This window comes from Siniperca chuatsi, linkage group LG17 (assembly GCF_020085105.1).
Source record: "Siniperca chuatsi isolate FFG_IHB_CAS linkage group LG17, ASM2008510v1, whole genome shotgun sequence".
Taxonomy (NCBI): domain Eukaryota; kingdom Metazoa; phylum Chordata; class Actinopteri; order Centrarchiformes; family Sinipercidae; genus Siniperca; species Siniperca chuatsi.
Window position 1 is genome coordinate 20882581 of NC_058058.1, and position 18079 is coordinate 20900659.

General features: G+C 42.2%; 1 protein-coding gene across 1 annotated transcript; it reads right to left on the reverse strand.

Moving 5' to 3' along the window:
* Nucleotides 1-1752: 1752 nt before the first annotated feature.
* ube2ql1 (ubiquitin-conjugating enzyme E2Q family-like 1) lies at nucleotides 1753-16934 on the reverse strand. The gene is made up of 3 exons (XM_044171565.1): nucleotides 16396-16934; nucleotides 14803-15722; nucleotides 1753-5329 (listed from the first exon to the last, which is right to left on the reverse strand). The coding sequence occupies exons 2-3, from the start codon at nucleotides 15505-15507 to the stop codon at nucleotides 5198-5200; spliced, it is 837 nt and encodes a 278-aa protein (XP_044027500.1). The 5' UTR covers nucleotides 15508-15722; nucleotides 16396-16934; the 3' UTR covers nucleotides 1753-5197.
* Between the last annotated feature and the right edge of the window lie 1145 nt (nucleotides 16935-18079).

Here is an 18079-nt window from a genome sequence, read left to right on the forward strand (position 1 = left end):
TTTGCTTCCACTTGAGTGCACGCAAACACATACACGTACATACACACAGAACAGGCTTTTTTGTATGCTTACTGTGTTAACTAATCAGTTAAATTAAGCTTCTTTGCTTGTCTGGGTGTCCTCAGAGTATTCAGAATGGTGTCATCAATATCCTGCTCGCTCTCTCTGATCCATACATCTCTCCCGCCCTAATGAGCAGCAGGGAAACATCAACTAGACAAAAACAAGAGTGCTCAGGGATCACTTAATTGGGATATGTCAGCAATGATGATAGCAACGGGTCTGTGTGTGTGTGTGTGTAAGGGTGGGTGTATGTGTGTTTGAAAATTTGCATGGTTCAGCAGATAGGAGTGTTAAGCTAAGCTAACTGGCTGCTGGCTGTAGCTTCAAATTTACCGTACAGACACAAGAGCAGTATCAATCTGTTCATCTAACTCTCTGCAAGAAAGTGAACAAGCGTATTTCCCAAAATGCTGAACTAGTCCTTTGAAGGAAAAGTTTGCTGCTGTACAGGTTATGTTTGTTTGGATTTAATAGTCTCTTTTCACAGTAGACATTTTGACTTGTCATAGTAGGAAAATCACGTGTTACTAATCATGTTAACAATGGCTCCATTACATTTAAGTGTCCCAGTGAGCCAGCATGCACAATACTGAAATAGATAAAGGAAATTCAGCCATTATTCATTTTATCATTTACACCTGTGCTTTTCTTACTGTGACATGTCCAGATGTCTTGTGTGAAAAAGGCCTATTTTGAACCCAAAAATGATTTGCCACTGGAGTGAGTTCAATCCAGGTACTTCCAGGGAATATCAGCTTGTTTAATTTGCGTGATCAGGTGCCATTATCTTCAAATACACCAGATCACGGAAAAAAACAAAACAGATTTTCACTGCCAGAAAATCAAGTTGTCTTATTCTGTCATCACGCGCCTTAAAGACTGCACTATCCTAAGTGTCTCATTGACAGACACATTTCGCTGCATGACATACTGCTGCTGCTTTCTGCATGGGTTTTTTTTTAATAGCTTTGGCCATCATTCTTATTAAATATGATAACATTTCACTCACTCATTAAAGTGGAGTCCAACATGGCAGGGACAGACATGTTGCAAATAAACCCCTTGTTTAGCCCACATTCTCTAGTGAAAGCAAAAGTGAACACACCAGATATGTCAATTTTAATCCCTCATTGCATAGCAGCACATATATGTTAAGGTATATATATATTTCCAAATCCCAGCAATGAAGTGAAAATTGTTATGTATATAATGATGGAACAGGCTTTTCCTTTAGGATGTGTATTTTCTGGACAGTGCACCTAATTTAACCTTCACAAAACTGCTTGAATGTTTTGTCCAGCTGTGCATGGTCATGCTTAATCTCTCAGCATGACCATGCACAGACTCTCTTTAACACATCCACTTACAGGTGCCTGTGGCAGATTAGGGCGACCACTCCACACACACAGAGAGAGGGAACACTGTGTTCCATCAAGCTGGAGACAGTCGGATAAAAGCCCAAGAGTAGACGACGCATGATTACAGTCTGTCCTTACTGAGGATGGTAGAAAACAATGTCTTATTGACTGCAGCAAATTAAAGTAGGACAATGCAGGGGCCATGCAGAGGACACAGCAGCCTGAAGTGGGTCATTAAAACGCCTGCAAGTGTAGCAACAAACAAAGCTCCCAGGTGTGACATTAGCTCATAATGCAGATATGAAACAAAACCACAATCCAATCAGCAGAGTTTGAATAAGCTGTAACTTTTATTGCACATTCCTGTTTGGTCTTGCAACGACCTTTCACCTTTTGAACTTTTAAGACCTCGGTCTCAACCAAACACTTGAGTCAGGAGTGGGATGAAGTTGCCCAGAGTAACTAATCACAGGTCAGATGTGCACATTCCCTTTACGAGTGAGATTTGAAGCATAGGGAGGTCATACTGATCCTAGATCTGTGACTGGGGGAACTTTCAGTCCAGATCTTTGTGTTGACTGCATTGCCCATAAGCCAATTCACTGTCTACAGCAGGACCAATGGGTAAGGGACAGTAGTGACATCATGGAGGGGACTAGGAAGTATTCAAGGGAGCGTAGAAATTTTCTTGATTCCACTTTGATGCACTCCCCATGAAGGAAATACTCCCTTTATAATCTTGAGGCTTTGCAACCTTCTGTCCTTCTTGACTCCCTGAAATCCCCCCAAATAAACACACCTTCCCCCATCACACAAATACATAGGCTATCATTCTTAGTAAGGTTTTTTTTTTCTCATTTTCTTGTGACAATACCTGCAACATGCTTCAAATCTTCATTTTGGCAAACCACAAATAAATTAAAACACAAACGTTCATATAACACAATGTGACATTTTTAGGACGCTTAGAAAGAAAGAAAATATACATACAATACAGAACCCCAAAAAGAAAAAAAAAGAACAAGAAAAGAGAAGCATTTGCATTTTTGTTTCCCCCCTATTTTTTCTTGCTTTTCTTGAAAAAAGATATACAGCTACCAATCACATATCACATGCAGATATAATACAACATAATCAGTTCACCCAGTTAGTGTCTGCAAACTACCAATCTAAACTATATCACAAAATTATTCTTTTGAAACCAGCAAACACTCAGCTTTTGAGATATTTTGTCTTAATAATAATTCAGTTTACAGTTTTCTCCGCTGACAAGCCAAGAGATCACTAAACGATCGACCCTGAAATGACTAGCCAAATTCAAAGAGGACTAACACGCTTTCGTACATGATCACATACCAGATGGTGTGTTTGTCGTTTTTTTTTTCTCTTTTGCCCGTTTTTTCGTAATGGGAGTGTAACACACGCATTTACTCACACACAGACGGACATTTGTTATCGACCACAAACGCAACACAAGGGGGGCTTTGAAACGCGGGGCGGCCTGATCCAAACGCGGCATGCTGGCAGCGCGGCTCGGCCTCTGCTCAGCGGTTTAAACATCCTGCTCCAGGATTACGGTTGGGCTGAGAGCTGACTGGCATCGAGCTGCTCCTACACCCCTGTCTCTCCTCACCTAACCCCCTGACACCCCCCTCCTCCCCCCAAAAAAAACAAAACAAAAAACAAAACAGGGAAGGAGCGGAAAGTGACAAAATGTCAACGCAGAGCGGGAGGTTTGACATCCTCCATCCTTCTGCTCTCAGCTGCTCTTCTCTAATGACGCTCTGCTGAAATGTCAGACCAATTAGCAGCTTTCCCTCTGACATTTAACTGGCAGATAGCAAAACAAACACACGAGGTGCCCACTGGACCGGACGGACGGATAGTCTGTGGCTAGTAGGCGCCGAGTTGATTGAGAACGACGTTGCTGCAGCCGTAGAGCTAATATTAGATATTTCTAAAGTCTTTTTAAAGGTTGGAACTGCGTGTCTCTTCAGTAATCACAGCGGGTAGAGCAAATAATATCTGTCTTCGGCCATTTTGCAAGCCACCTGACATTTCCGAGAAGCAGTCGGTGGTGATCAAAGCTCCCACAATTCCCTCCTCTCCCTCTGTTCTACTTCTTCTCGGTCTCCCTCTTTCAGCAGACATCAGTCAGGCGGGCTCTGAAGCCTACGCTCATTTAAAGCACCACTCCATCCATGGCGGCGCTCGAGCATGTCTGTCTTCATTCCCGGGCGTTACCGCCGCCGCCAAGGCCGCAGGTGTGCGCACGAGCGTCTGTGTGTTTGTTGTGTGTGGCTGTGTGGGCGAGCTTGTGTGTGTGTGTGTGTGTGTGTGTGTGTGTATATTTCCAAAGCGTAAATTCTACTGACCTTTAGTTCTTTACATGGATCGGAGAGAGACAGACGAGGCTATGTACACGTAGATACTCAGTCACAACCGCACACGTGTTTACAGTAGTAATAATCAGGAGCGGACATAGAAAGTGGAACAAGACGGCGACGAGTAATTTAACAAAAACAGCACTCCCTTTAGGCCTTAGTGTCATTCACAGTAAATCATGTTCTCTGTTTAAAGGGCTGGCTCCCTTGCTCACACACACACACACACACACACACACACACACACACACACACACACACACACATACTGAGGCCTGGCCTTCAGCTGTACCATCTGGTATCTAAATCATGGGAATTACAGTCTTATTCCTCTCCTACACACACACACACACACACACACACGATAAGATGAGAGTAGAGAGAGAAAGAAAGAGAGGTGATTGACTGTCAATCTATTTATCATACATAGTCTCTGCATACAGCAACATGTGACTTTTTATTTCTCCATTAGAAATCAATATCCATCTACGCAACAGTGAGCTCTAAATTTAGCCACAAGAGACGGAGAGAGAGAAAGAGAAACAAAGTGAACGAGTGAGCTAAAGAAAGAGATAGAGAGAGAAAGAGAGAAAGAGAGAGAGCACAGCTCCATGTAAAATACAATCTTCATGTTGCATTGAACTGTGAGCAACGGCACAGTCGAAAGAAAGGGGAAATGAAGTGAGTATAAACGCCAGTGCGCTGCCCGTCTATTAAACATTAACAGCTTCATTTATATGTAAATGACCCGACAGTTACAGAGAGAGACGGTGGGAAGTGACGCCAGTTCAGTGCAGTGGAGAAGAGGGGAGTGAGGGGTGAAGAGAGGGGGGGGACAGGAGAGGGGGGATGAGTTTCCTTCATTCAGTAGTCTTTCACATAGGTGGAAAAGTCCTCACTGTCCGATTTATCCGACTGCACATGCATGGGTGTGCGTTAAGAAAATTTTAAAGAAATCCACTGACAGTAACGCACACTCCGATGTATGTGCACACAATCCCTGCTGATGTCCAATGGAGTGACAAACATACACACGCACACACACACACACACACACACACACCTCCCTCTCAGGTCTTTCCGAAATGGGGGAAAGAACCTCCCTGGGCGAGAGGGAGGGGAACGAAAGTCGCTTTCTTAGTGGGGGAGTGACGATGGTGGCGGCGCGTCTGCTCTCCGAGAGTTTTGGTGGAGATGAGGACAAAAAAATGTCAAAAAACACAGACACAAAACCGACCCCCCAAAAAAAAAAAAAAAAAAAAACTCTTGAGTGAAACAGCAAAAGGTGAAGATGAGAGATTGTTGAGTTAGCGTGGTGTGTCGTTTTGCGTGTCGGGGCTAGCTGGGTTTTGTCCGGCTAGCGCGGGTGTCGGAGGGTCGGAGGCCGAGCAATCAACCGTCGGACACGGGCGGGGACACCCAGCCGTACTTCTCGTGGGTCTTCACCAGGGACTTGAAGGTAGCCTCAGCTTCCTTACGGCTGAAAGCTTTCTTGGACTTCCCTGATTTCCTACATATACGCCCCTGTGAGGAAAGACAGAGACACAGAGAGAAAGGAGAGAGGGAAATGAGGTTAGGACTGTGTGGAAAGGTCAAAAATACAGAAGCCATCAAACTGGTCTGCTAATGGGATACTAACGAATTGACTCATTCCTTAATTTCTCCAGGATTCTTGTGGGGTTTGCACACATCCGTACTTGGTCATTTCATGCATACGTTTGAAAAAGACATCAGTATTCCTTCACGTCATCTCAATTGCACAAGGGACACCATGACAGAGGCATAGCTAACATTAAGGACACCAAGGTTATGTCTTTCATAATGTTTCTGGGGATTTGGGGGTTTTAAAGACCTGGGGAGGAGTTTACATTCTACAATTACAACATATTTCACATGGTGGGTTTTTAAAGCAAAAGTTCGACATGTTGGGAAGCTAGTCGCTTTCTGGCAGAGTTAAATAAAGATTTATACCAAGCCCGTTTGTATGTTTCACCTGTACACTTAGTTTTTTGTACGGATTAAACAAACAAGATATATTGTGCTATTTACTGAGCTTTGGAGCTGCTGGTAGGCAAATTTTGTTACATTTAGTCAGAGCCAGGCTAGCTGTAACCCACTGTTTCCAGTCTTCATGCTAAGCTAAGCTAACCGCTTGCTGGCAGTAGCCTTTTATTTAACAGACAGAAACAAGAACGGTATCAATCTTCTCATCTGACTCGTATTTCCCAAAATGTCGAACTATTCCTTCAAAGCTCTGATTCTAATATTATTTAGAGTCAGTATATGTAGATATGGTATCTCCACCTAAATTACCCACCCAAATAATTCTTGGCAGCAGGGAGAATTATTTAAAACAGCATTTAGATCATCATGTAAGTAGCATTTACAGAAAATACAACTGAACAGCTAAATAAATATAATATGAAAAAGATTTTTTTGTTTCTAGTCAAAGATGTTGTTAGACAGGTGTTGTTGTGCTGGAGGAAGTTGGACTAATGACCTTAGTATTTCCAAATTCTGCCAAAGAAGCTATTTTCACACAATATGTTTGTTTGTCTGGCCGTCTGTCAGAAGGAAACCTCCAAATTATGAATGGATTTTCACAAAATTGGATAGACAAACAGGTCCTGAGCAAGAATAATTGATTATATGTTGGCGATGATCTAAATCTAGGATTAATGTAGTTTTGTTTAGCCATAACTATGAAACTAATGGAGATAGAAGCTTCCTTCCAAGTCCTATAGTTGTTTTTGCATAGCTGCTAAATCAATTTCACTTAAAATTTAAAGCCAGTATATAAAGATTTTTTCTGTGATTGCAGCATCTCTTAAAAGCTGCAACAATTATCGTCATTATTGACTAATCTGTTGACCATTTTCTTGATAGATCCATTGTTTGGCCTGTAAAGTGTCAGAAACTGGTGTAAAATGCCCATCACGATGACCTAAAGTCTATGGTGATGTCTTCAAATGTTAACAGACCAAAACCCAAAGATAATCAGTTTACGATCATATGAAACTGAAAAGCAACAAGTCATCACAAGAATCATTATATTGAACGATAGTTAATGTTGATCAATGGTCTTGTCAAGCTCAATCTGGAAAAGCTGTTTCAAGTCTTTCCAGACAAATATAGAAAAACAGAGACACAGCCCACATGTGCACATGGATGAACTCGATGGTGATGGTGCACAGCCGCAGGGGAGATGTTGACAGGACAAATGTTCTGGATGCAGGTTGACCAACATCAGATCAGTGTTTAAAGGCAGGGAAAGGGCTTTTAAGATGTCAGGTTCAATCAGAGGTGAAAATATACCCTCCACTACGCTGGCCAATGGGTGAGATAAGCGAAGAGCCGAACCAATCACTGCATTGAATGATGAAAAGGTTGTAAATATGAAAATAAATATACAAGCATGTAACCTTCTTGTGCTCAGTGTGAAAAGCATCTCACTCAGGGCACCGTGACAAATCCGACGGAGACATTTTCACCCAGTTACCACCTTGCTGAAGCCCTCCCTCCTTCACACACTGGGGCGAATAATAAGTGTGGGCAAAAAAAAAAAAAAAAAAATGGAGAAAAGAGGTGTGGGTGTCGCCTGTGACGATAAAGCTGCTTATTCTGTTGTTGGCAGCGGTGCTAAGTCTTCCCTGAGGAAGAGTGCGTGGGAGTATGAATAGAAAAGGAAACAACTGTCTTTACAGTGAACACTCAGATAGATACACACAGAAAAGGTTTGATTCATATGAATGTCACTACACTTTAAAGTGCATCATTTCATATATAAAAGTCACCTCCAAAACACAGAATCATCATAAATGGAAGATTGTGACAAACTGGTCTGCACAGTAAATCTTGGTCCACTGGTCATACTGCAGCTATACTGAAGTTTCTGTTGTAGTTGACTTACTAGACACTAGCCTGCTGCTGTGTAATGTGTCAGGTACTGTGTATTTGTTTGTACATGCTCTGTAACACTGCACCACGTCCCTCTACCCAGAATGTTTCTTGGCAGGGAGAAAATGGCACTGAGGCCACGCCACTCCAGTGAAACCAATAGTAATTTTAGACGGTGAGCTCCTCTGCATGCTGCAGTGCAGTACACATAAATGCCCTCATATTGTTAGACATCCATGGTCTGCAGCATTGTCCTGCAGCTATGTGCTCCTCCAGTTTTTCAGGAGAAAAACACTGGAGAAACTGTGCCATTATCCCACAGTTGAGGATGCAGGAGTTAGCCACTGTTATGTAGTGACACGATGTCTGATATACAAGGCAGCAATGATCAATCTATCATCTGTTCAATTTCTTTAATTTTCCATCTGGTGCTTAAAGGAATAGTGAAACATTTTTGGAGGTGCACTTATTTGATTTCTTGCTGAGAGTTAAATGAGAATCTTTTCTGTGTGTACGGTAAATATAAAGCTATAGCTAGCAGCTGGTTAGCTTAGTTTAGGACAAAGACTGAATACAGGTGGAAACAGCTAACCTGGCTTTGTCACGGTAACAAAACCCACTTACCTGCACCTCTAAAGCTCAATTCACCTCTATTTTATTGAGGTCTTGGCAAATGGATATCTAAAAACCTGGACAACATCATGTTTACATACATACGTATCTATTTGTGGCCAAATGTCCGTTCTGTGTCAGCACTGGAGGCGTGTTCACCAGCCATGACATCACCATCAGCCTCTCAGGTGTGTCTCCCTGACAGAACTGACAGAACTGATAGAAGTTTTCAAGGTTTTGGGTCGAAGAACTGGCCTACCTTGCTAGCTTATTGCAATAAGATTAACAAACTGTCAATTGCTGGTTTAAGGATATAGAGTTGTGGGACTTTTGGTATTTACCCCTTTCTGTTTTTCTTTCCTTTTGTTATGTGGTTATTGTATCACTGGGACTAGGCATTTACATGTTACGGTACTTTCTTATTTATGCTTTAGCAACACTTTTATGTACAGGTGGGCCTTATGCAGTGTATGTACACCTCAGTAGTGTTGTACTTTCCTTTTGAATTGAATGTTTAATTCTTGTTGCCATTGGGTGTTGTTTGAGTTGTCTGTTAAAGTAAAAAACACAATAAAAATAGGGGGTATTTTTGGCAGCATGCACATTTGTCTCCCTGTAAAACACTGACTGACTCCTGGGTCCAAAAGATAACAGCTCACAGTATTTTTAACTACTACTCAAAACCAGGAAAGAAGAGAACCAAACACAAGCTTTAGATCGGGACTAGAGAGATTACAAAATACCAGTTTTTCTGCATTATCTGTAATGCTCCACAACATTAGCCTAAGAAAAGCATTAGTGAACAAGAAGTGGATTTTAGGACTACAGTTCTGAACTGAATGCTTCTCTATGCAATGAGATACATAAAACACTGTCCAACATTAATTCTCTGCTCCCATGACATCTGATGAACGATCAGTGTGTCCTATTGCGTACTTGCTGGGCTATTTTGGGTCAAAAGTGATGCAGGGGATTAAAGGGAGATGAGGTGATAACGTTGAATGATCTGGAGATTAGGGTTACAGTTTCCATTCCTGTAGCAACACTGGCCTCATTTCACTGCAGGGCTTAGCAACACTCTCTCTCTCTCGCTCTCAGTTTCTGTCTCTGTCTCTCAAGTGCACACACATTTTGAAGAGCGTGTCCTATTATTTTGACTTGTATTTTAATCAATATTTAAATCAATCCCTGCTATATATGTCCACCATGACAGGTCATTAAATCTCATTTTGCATTTGACGCATGAGACACTACAAATTAAGTCAGACAATTGAAAAAAGGCAGAATATGGCTGATCTCACCACTAGTATGAAGACAATGACCTGATTCTGGAAGTGATTTGCACAGGAAACCAGAAAAGTTTCCCTCCACTGGCTGGGTTTTTTTCCACTTGTTTTGAGAAACTCAATGCATGACCATGGACTGTATATAAAGATGGATGACATGAAGCCAAAACATCTCGATCGCCCCCCTCCATGTTAGCGGATGGGACATGGGCCAAACTAAAAACTCAAAGTACACGTCAAATAAATGTTTCCCAAAGATGGTTTCTGTCAGTTTAGGTACTTATTATCACGCTGGTATATGTTCAAGTGTTCATTGTTTTTACAAGTTTGGTTTTAATTACTTATTTGATGCTATAAAAAGGGGGTTTCAGGTCATGATTGACAACTGAGCTCTGCTCACGATTGGCTGGGTGTAATGGCGGGACCTCGATACCGCGGCTCCAACCCTGATCACTGCTGCGCAGACTCTGGCTCCAAATTACATCACCAGCACAACATGGCAGCTCCCGTATCCGGGGTACTTTGGCTTAATTTTTGTACAGTGGGAGGAAGTGGAGACGCGTCGTCCATCTTTATATACAGTCTATGTGCATGACTCAATGAGTGACTCCTTCAGATAGATATTACAAGCAGCGTTCCTTGGGGATTTGCTTTCTGTTCCTCTCCTTTACTAAACCACATTAAAAGACAACCTCCTCCTTTCTCAAACACCTGATCCACACAGCCTTTAAAAATGGAAAACAAACCAACTGGGTATCACCTAAGCAGCGCTGCCTGAAACCTGCTCTGCCTCTCTGTGCTGCCAGAGGCCTGTAATACAGATTACCCAGGCTGACAAACACAGATAATGCACCGGTTGGCTACAGTCAGAGAGCATTGGTGAGAAGCCAGGATATATTGTTCTCTTTTCAAAACAGCCTCATAACCAAGTGTATCTTCACATGCTATCACAACCTCAAAATGGCGGCCACTGCCTTTGGATGGATATCGTTATGGCAATTGGCCATTGTTAGAGGTGTGATTACCATGGTGATCGATGACAGAGAGGAACGTACCCTCAGCTGAAGATCTTGTTGTCATTAAACCAATTGCTGTGAACATCATGTACTTGTTTTTACGCACAATAGCTGGCAATTTCTCATTTGTTTGTTCCCAAAGAGGAGAACACTGGGCAGTGTGTGTGTGTGGACAAATTAGATGGACTCTGTTTGCATACGCCTACGCTAAAAACAGTGGTTGTGTGTGTGTGTGTGTGTGTGTGTGTGTGTGTGTGTGTGTGTGAAAGAGAGACAGACGAGGAAACATAGACAGACCTGAAACAGATTAAGATAGGAGGAGAGAGGAAGAGAGTGTGTGAATGAGAGTGAAAATATACGCTTGTGAATGTGTGTATTGATGCACAAGCCTGCACAAAAGTCTATGACTTCAGCGTGAAAAGGGGAAATTTAGCATTAATTAGTGCCATTGTGTTCGCAGTCATCTACAAGAATGGCTCGGTATGACGGATCCAAAGATGGACGGAGTGAGAAAGTAAAAATATCTGCTCGCGAAAGAAAGAATGGGCAAACAAAAGAGTGTGTGCGCGCGTGTGTTGTGGTTCAGCTGGGTGAGCCCTCCCCTGGGTCTATACAGTGCTATGTCAGTGTTTATCTATTTCAGCTAAACGCCTGCTCGTTGAGAGGTACACACTTGTGTAAAGTGGCTGCTGGGTAATCGTGTGAATGGAGATCAGTCAATGAGCAGAGCGGGGAAGGCCCCATTGCATGTTGGGAAGCAGGGGATTGCATAACGCAGACATGTGCTTAAAGGGGTCGGGATAAACAAACAGGGATCAATGTCATCATCATCCTCATCAGATCACTAAGAAGAGCCCCGTGGGACTGATGACTGGGTCATTAAAGGGTAACACCACTGTTTTTTTTAGTTAGTGTCATTGGTCTACCTTCCCCTGTCTACACACAGCATAGCACTCTGTTGTCATTCATCCTTGTACAGTATAAAAATGGACTTCAAAAGAACAATGAAATCCATCACAGAAAACAGGGGCACCCCACCGAGTTCGGTTTACTCACAAGGAGTACTCCTCAGCCTGTGAAAACAGTTCTATAGTTAAGCAGTATAATAGAAGTATAGAAGTGGGCATTTAAGAGGCATTGGGGGTCCAATTAAGGATACTCTACAGTTGCATTATGGCAAATGTAGAATTCAGTGTCTTTGAGGGTTAACCCATACTGGGTACTAAAAGTCAGTATATCTCAGCTTCTGCTGCTTCAACTTTGATTGTTTTAATCTGTCTTTTGTGAGTCCCCAGACTTTATGGAAGTGACATAGTAATCACTGGAAAACCCCTTTAATTTGGTTTGGTCAGGTTTTATCCTTATTTGATCCAATTCTATTTTCAATCATCAATTCATCGTTTAGTCTATAAAATGTAAAAGGATTTTTTTTTCTAGAGCTCAAGATGACTTTAAAATCCTTTTTTTTTTTTTTTTTACTGAATTTCAGTCCAAACTCCAAATTTATTCCATTTTCAGTGATATAAAATTGAGAAAAGCAGCAAATTATTACATTTGAAAAGGTGGAACTGGCGAATGTTCATTATTGCTTAATAAATAACTTATCATTATCAGTTATCAAAATTGTTGTCACCTTGCAACTTGTGTTACATATTATTACTTTGGGTGTCATTTTTAGCACTTGATAATTCATTGAAGTTCATTTCAAGCTACATTTAACAAGTTCAAAGGAACAATAGCTAACAATTACAACAAAGTTGAATTTAACGTGATGAAAGCCTGCACACTCAAACGTTGTGTGTGAGTACAAGTGATTGACAGTGTGTGGGATTATTATTATTTTTTTTTACAGAAACGAATAGTGAAGAAATGTTTGCAAAGAAATCTAATTAGATGTGCCTGCAGTGCAAATTGAGAAGAGAATAGGTTATAGCTAGTACGAAACAGACACACTAGAAAAACTGTTTTCTACCGCCTGCACAGCACTATGGTGTTTCACTCACTGTCATAAAAGCTAGATTACACTGAGACAGTGATCGTCTTAAAACTGGAAGTTAAGTATCTGACAGCCAGACTGGTGAACTTGTGATTGCCTTTAGTTCAGTCAAACCTCTTAAAATGTCACCTCATCTCAGTTTGTGTGATTGTGTGTGTGTGTGTGTGTGTTCCCTCACATCTGCAGGTGAAGACACGTGTAGCTGTGTTGACTTTCACCTCACCACTTTGTCACTGCATGTATCCTCTCACTCTAAAAATAGGGAGGGAGCTTCTAAACAAGCCACATCGCTATTGTCACAGTGAGCCGGTGCCCAAGGACGAATAAATATATTCGGTGTATGTAGGCCTATATATAGTTCTGTGTGCTCTGTTTGTCATGATGCATGAGAGATGAGTACATCTCCCGGAAAATTAGGACATGAAACACATGCAAGCGCCTGTGTGGGCACATCCACAAAAGAGGCAAACAAAGATACAAAGAGATGCATGCACACACACACAGGAATAATTAATCAGTATTGTTTCTATTAGCAAACTGAAGAAGGAAGACACTGCACCATAATTAGGGAGCGCTGCGGAGCTGCTAGCTCATCTCCTCAAGCAGCAAATCAAGATGAACACACACACACTTTCCTCTCTCTCTGCTGTGGGTACAGTTTTTGCATGACCTCTCTTGGTAACAGATGCTTAATGACCAGATGACTTGGGAATAATGTTCCGTTATATCATCAAAGACAAAAAAAGCACTAAGCGTTGGGCAGAGGAATCCAGTGACAGTTTACATAAGGCTTCCTGTCACATCGCTGTCATACTGCTGACGTCAAATGACAGAGTCAGAGAGGAGAAAGAAGCAGACTCTACAGATAGAATGACTGGAACATGACACAAAAGTGAGCATTTGAAAACACATATATTATTATATATATATTCTCAATATGATTAAACGATTATAGCCTGGAGTGCATTTGGAGATGCAGCCATTTCCATCGGAATTGCAGAGCTACTGCTGCTGCTGCTGCTGCTGCTGCAGTGCACTGAGGATGTGAAAAACAGATTTGACAGGATTACATAATCCAGTCAGAGGACTGCTGGTAGGTAGGCTACCTGCTGTATCTATTTATTCATCTGTCTTTCTATCCATCATCACGCATCACACATGTTGAATAATTGTCTTATTCTTCCTTGAGAATAATCTGATAGCAGGACAGATATTGTGAGGCTGCATTACAGCCTGTATGAGGACCTTTCCATTGCATGGCAGCAGGTCTTTGTTACCAAAGGATGCTGATTTATGAAGGCAATAAAAGGCGAGCAAACCAGGAGTGCAGAGAGGAGCTGGCATCAGGAGATACTGAGGATTGCACTGCATGAAATGGCCGCCGTAAAGTCACATAAAGATTAATAATATTCACAATCATGGGTTTGCTCATAGCAGGGTGGGGGGTGGGGGGTGAGGAGACTAGAGGCCTGCAATATATTTCAGTACAGCACCTACAGCTCACAGTGAGCACATTAAATGCTACAAATAGGCTAAACGTATAGCAAAAACATCACTTTTACTGAATAATTTTGTCTTGTAATGATATTTTTCTTTAAAAAAATTTAAAGTAAAACTGTCTCATTGGGGTTTATTTCCTATTGGGATACACTTGTTTCATGAATTTCCTATAAACATGTTGCCTTGAGAGGTCACTCCACTGGTGGCCACAAATGACAAATCAAGAAAATAATAATTGCAAGTTGATTTTCATTGGGAATCACCGAAAACACATTTTCATATTTTTTTTTTCAATTGTATTAAACAAAACACTGGTTTAAACATCCATAAACGCCTCGCCATGGTGGACATACTGTATGTTGTACTGAACTTATTTTATCTTACTTATCTGCATATATTTTAATAGCACATTTCTTCTGTTTATGTTTTTATTTCACACTTGCTTTGGCAATGGTAACGTCTGTTTCCCATGCCAACAAAGCCCCATTGGATTTTATTGAACTGTATGCTGTGCATGCGTAAAAGCAGTTTTACGCGTTAATTACGCATGAGGCCTGGATGCCTAATGGAACTGCTCACACCCAGTGCGTGTCATGGCTGAAAATAAATGTACTAGAGATGATTAACATGCCGTATGGTTGATGATATTCCATGCAAGGACCCTCACCCACCAGCCCCTCCTCCCCTCACCTGTCCTTTTACTAGGCTGGCCGCAAACTGCCTCATGACCGCCTCCACCGTGTAGGCGCTGGACCATCCGCGGGGGGTCAACAGCTCCATGCATATGGCCCCGCCGTCCAGCACGTAGCCGTTCTCCAACCGGGGCGTCAGGACCCGCATGAACGGGGGCGAGAAGGGGAAATTATCGGGAAAGGTGACGTTGAGCAGTATGAACTCGGTGCTGGTCTCCTTCATGTCCTGCCACAGCGCCGAGTCCTTGTCCACCTGGTGCAGCTTGACGTTCCAGTCATACAGGTTGTCCTCCACCAGCTCCACCGTGATGAAGTTGTCCCCTAACCTCCTGATCTCCTGTAGCTCCTTCATCAGCCTCCGCGTTCGGACCTGGGTGCAGTGTTGCCGGTGAGGCGCCAGCGGTGGTATCGAGGAGGCACTGGTCGCTTTACTCCCGCCTCCTCCCGTCTGCTGCTTCTCCTTTGCATCCTTGCCCTGCTTATCCTTGCCGGACGGCTTGTCCTTGCCGTGCTGGTCCAGCTTCCTCGCCTTAATCTCCGGGGTGCTCAGGATGTTGGTTTCGTTGGCGGTCTGACAGTGTTTGTTGGCGTTGTTTTTCTGGTTCCCTTTGGTCCCCTTTAACGAACCCTGGTGGTGCTTTGGGTCCTCGGTGTCTCGGTCGTGCAGGCGGATCAGACCGATCTTCCGCAGTAGGGTGGCCATAATTTTTATAGCTCTATTTCTCCGCCGATCCCCCCGCACAGGGGCAAGATTCACTCTTTCAAGTCGGTTCCCGCTCACAGAGAAGACCTTTACTGATGCTGATTATTAACCTTGTTGTACCGCAATCCCCCCTCCGTTCACTGCAGCCTCAGGATCAACACAACCGGGGAGCCTGTGCCGTTTTCTCCTCAGTGCATCATCTCGACACGGCTCGACTAAAGAAAAAACAGTAAAACAACAAATAAATGCGAGTTTACATGAATATTCGCTTACAGACCAAAATAGATCAATGGAATTCAGTCATTTTCCCCCCCACAAGTGGACCGACATGATGACTGTGACTGCAGTTGTTCATTGATAGGACGATGCATTACGCAGAAGCACTGAGGTGATCTTATAATAGGCTAAATTTTAACAGAAGGCTGCATATTATTACAGGCTACAGGAACATACTTCAGGAAAATCACAGAAGGAACCACAGGCTACCGGAAGGAACATTATGGGAGGAAAAAACAGCACAATGCTTCACATGATTGTTACAAATGAACAGGAGACACACTAGACTTCTATAGGAAATGCATATGAATAATATTGAAACATAGGCTATGGGAGATTAAAACACACAAATATACACATTACTAGGGTCACTATAAACTGACTGTAAGGATATATGCGCGATAAACTGTTGTAAAATACTATGGAATATATTATTATACAGGATTAAAATACCTTAAAGCCTGATGAAATCACTATAAGATCACTATGCGTCCATAACATACATAGCCTGCACTGTAAGTCCTTATCATGAGAATATCATACATTGCCCTTTATGTCCCGCCCACACAGACCCAATATTAGACCAGCAGTCCTACAGCAGCCCGTGCTTACCGTAGACGGGTGAAATTCGGAGTATGTCCGTGTTATGTCCCGTTGTGTAGAACCGGGCACCGATCCCGCTGTGTGTAAAAAAAAAGAAGAAATGGCTCCACCATCCAGTAGACCTGCCGTCGGTGGGAGCTGCAGTGAGGAGGTGAAGGAGAGCCTCTTGATGTGTGTGCAGCTGCGGCAGCTCTAGCTTTAATGCAGGCGAGGACAAACCAGCCCCGGTAATCCCTCTCAGCCAGGCTGTTCTCACCGGTGAGGCGCTGCGACGGCGACGCCATTACAAAATAAAAGCACTGGACTTCGGTTACATTCAAGGCACCGAGCGAGCACCAAAATGGGTACATTCATGGAGAAATATGCATATGAAATTACAGCATTGACATATTGCAGTTGGTGATTACAAAAAGGACCATAACAGATCAGCTAAGCTACTTAAAATGATTGCCTTTTCCAATAAAACTCCCTAGCCCACCTACAGCTTTACATTAACTTAATAACTGTTGGGTGTATAATGAAAATGGACAACAAGAACACATTACATATAAATGAATGGACATTAAGATCAGTTCCATAGGTTTACTGAGACAAATATAGCATCATTTTAAATCTACAGTGATGTTTTTTTGGGTAAAACTCTATTCCATACATAAAACGTTATTGTGCTTCATAAATATTTAGATTTAGGGCCTACATCATCCTCGGCCTGTGCAAGGTGCCATATCTGTTAATATAACATTACTTTTATTTTGAAGGCTCATGGTTTATTTCCAGGTTTATTGTGGCTAACTCTGTGTAACTTGATGTTCCTGTGTCTTCCTTAAAGAATACAGGCTAGGTAGAAAGAAGATGCCAGAGTTGTAATTTCAGCGTCACTGACATTCACTCTCACTTTTAGTGTCCCATCTATCACAATGTAGCCATGAGCTTACACTGAGTAAACGTTACCCTGTACTGTGAGCAGAGCTCAGCATTATTGTAGAAGTTCATTGGAAAATACAAGCTATTTTGACCCTTTTCCCTGATTACTGAATGTGTTGGAAGATTTAAATAGCAGGGTTAACTAGTCCTCAGCCGCCAATGATCTGTAGTAGTATAGCCTACAACCATGGGCCATTATAGTAGATTTCACAAGTGTAAACGTTATTTCACACAAAATATACTAGAATCAACTGACTATAGCTCATCCCTCATTGCCCTGCTATTTGATTTCATCAGGAGGGCATATCCAGAAAATGCTGCCATCAATAACATATATGGAAAACAAATCTCTGAAATGTTCAAGTAGCAGAATGATGTGAGGCAGCACAATGTGCTGAAAACATCATTTTGATACAACAGCTGACTTTCTGAGAACATCTACAGCAACAATCACAAAGAATCATTTGAAGTCATACATTCATTTATTATGTGGTTTGTAGATAATAAAGTGGGCCAGTGTCTCGGCCTTTGTCAGACCTACGCTTAAGTTTTCCTTCACGAGGTGTATTGTGTGTAGAGTTGAGTTGGGGGGGATTTCGAAAATTCCTGAATTGTCTTTGAAATGATCCCTAACATATTTGTAAATCAACAGTAAGTAAATACTGTATATTTAGACTATCAACACACGCAGTCACACACAGTAATAATACAATATAGCTGGGGACATACTGGCTTTGAAACAAGCTTTCTTATGATAGACCACCATAAT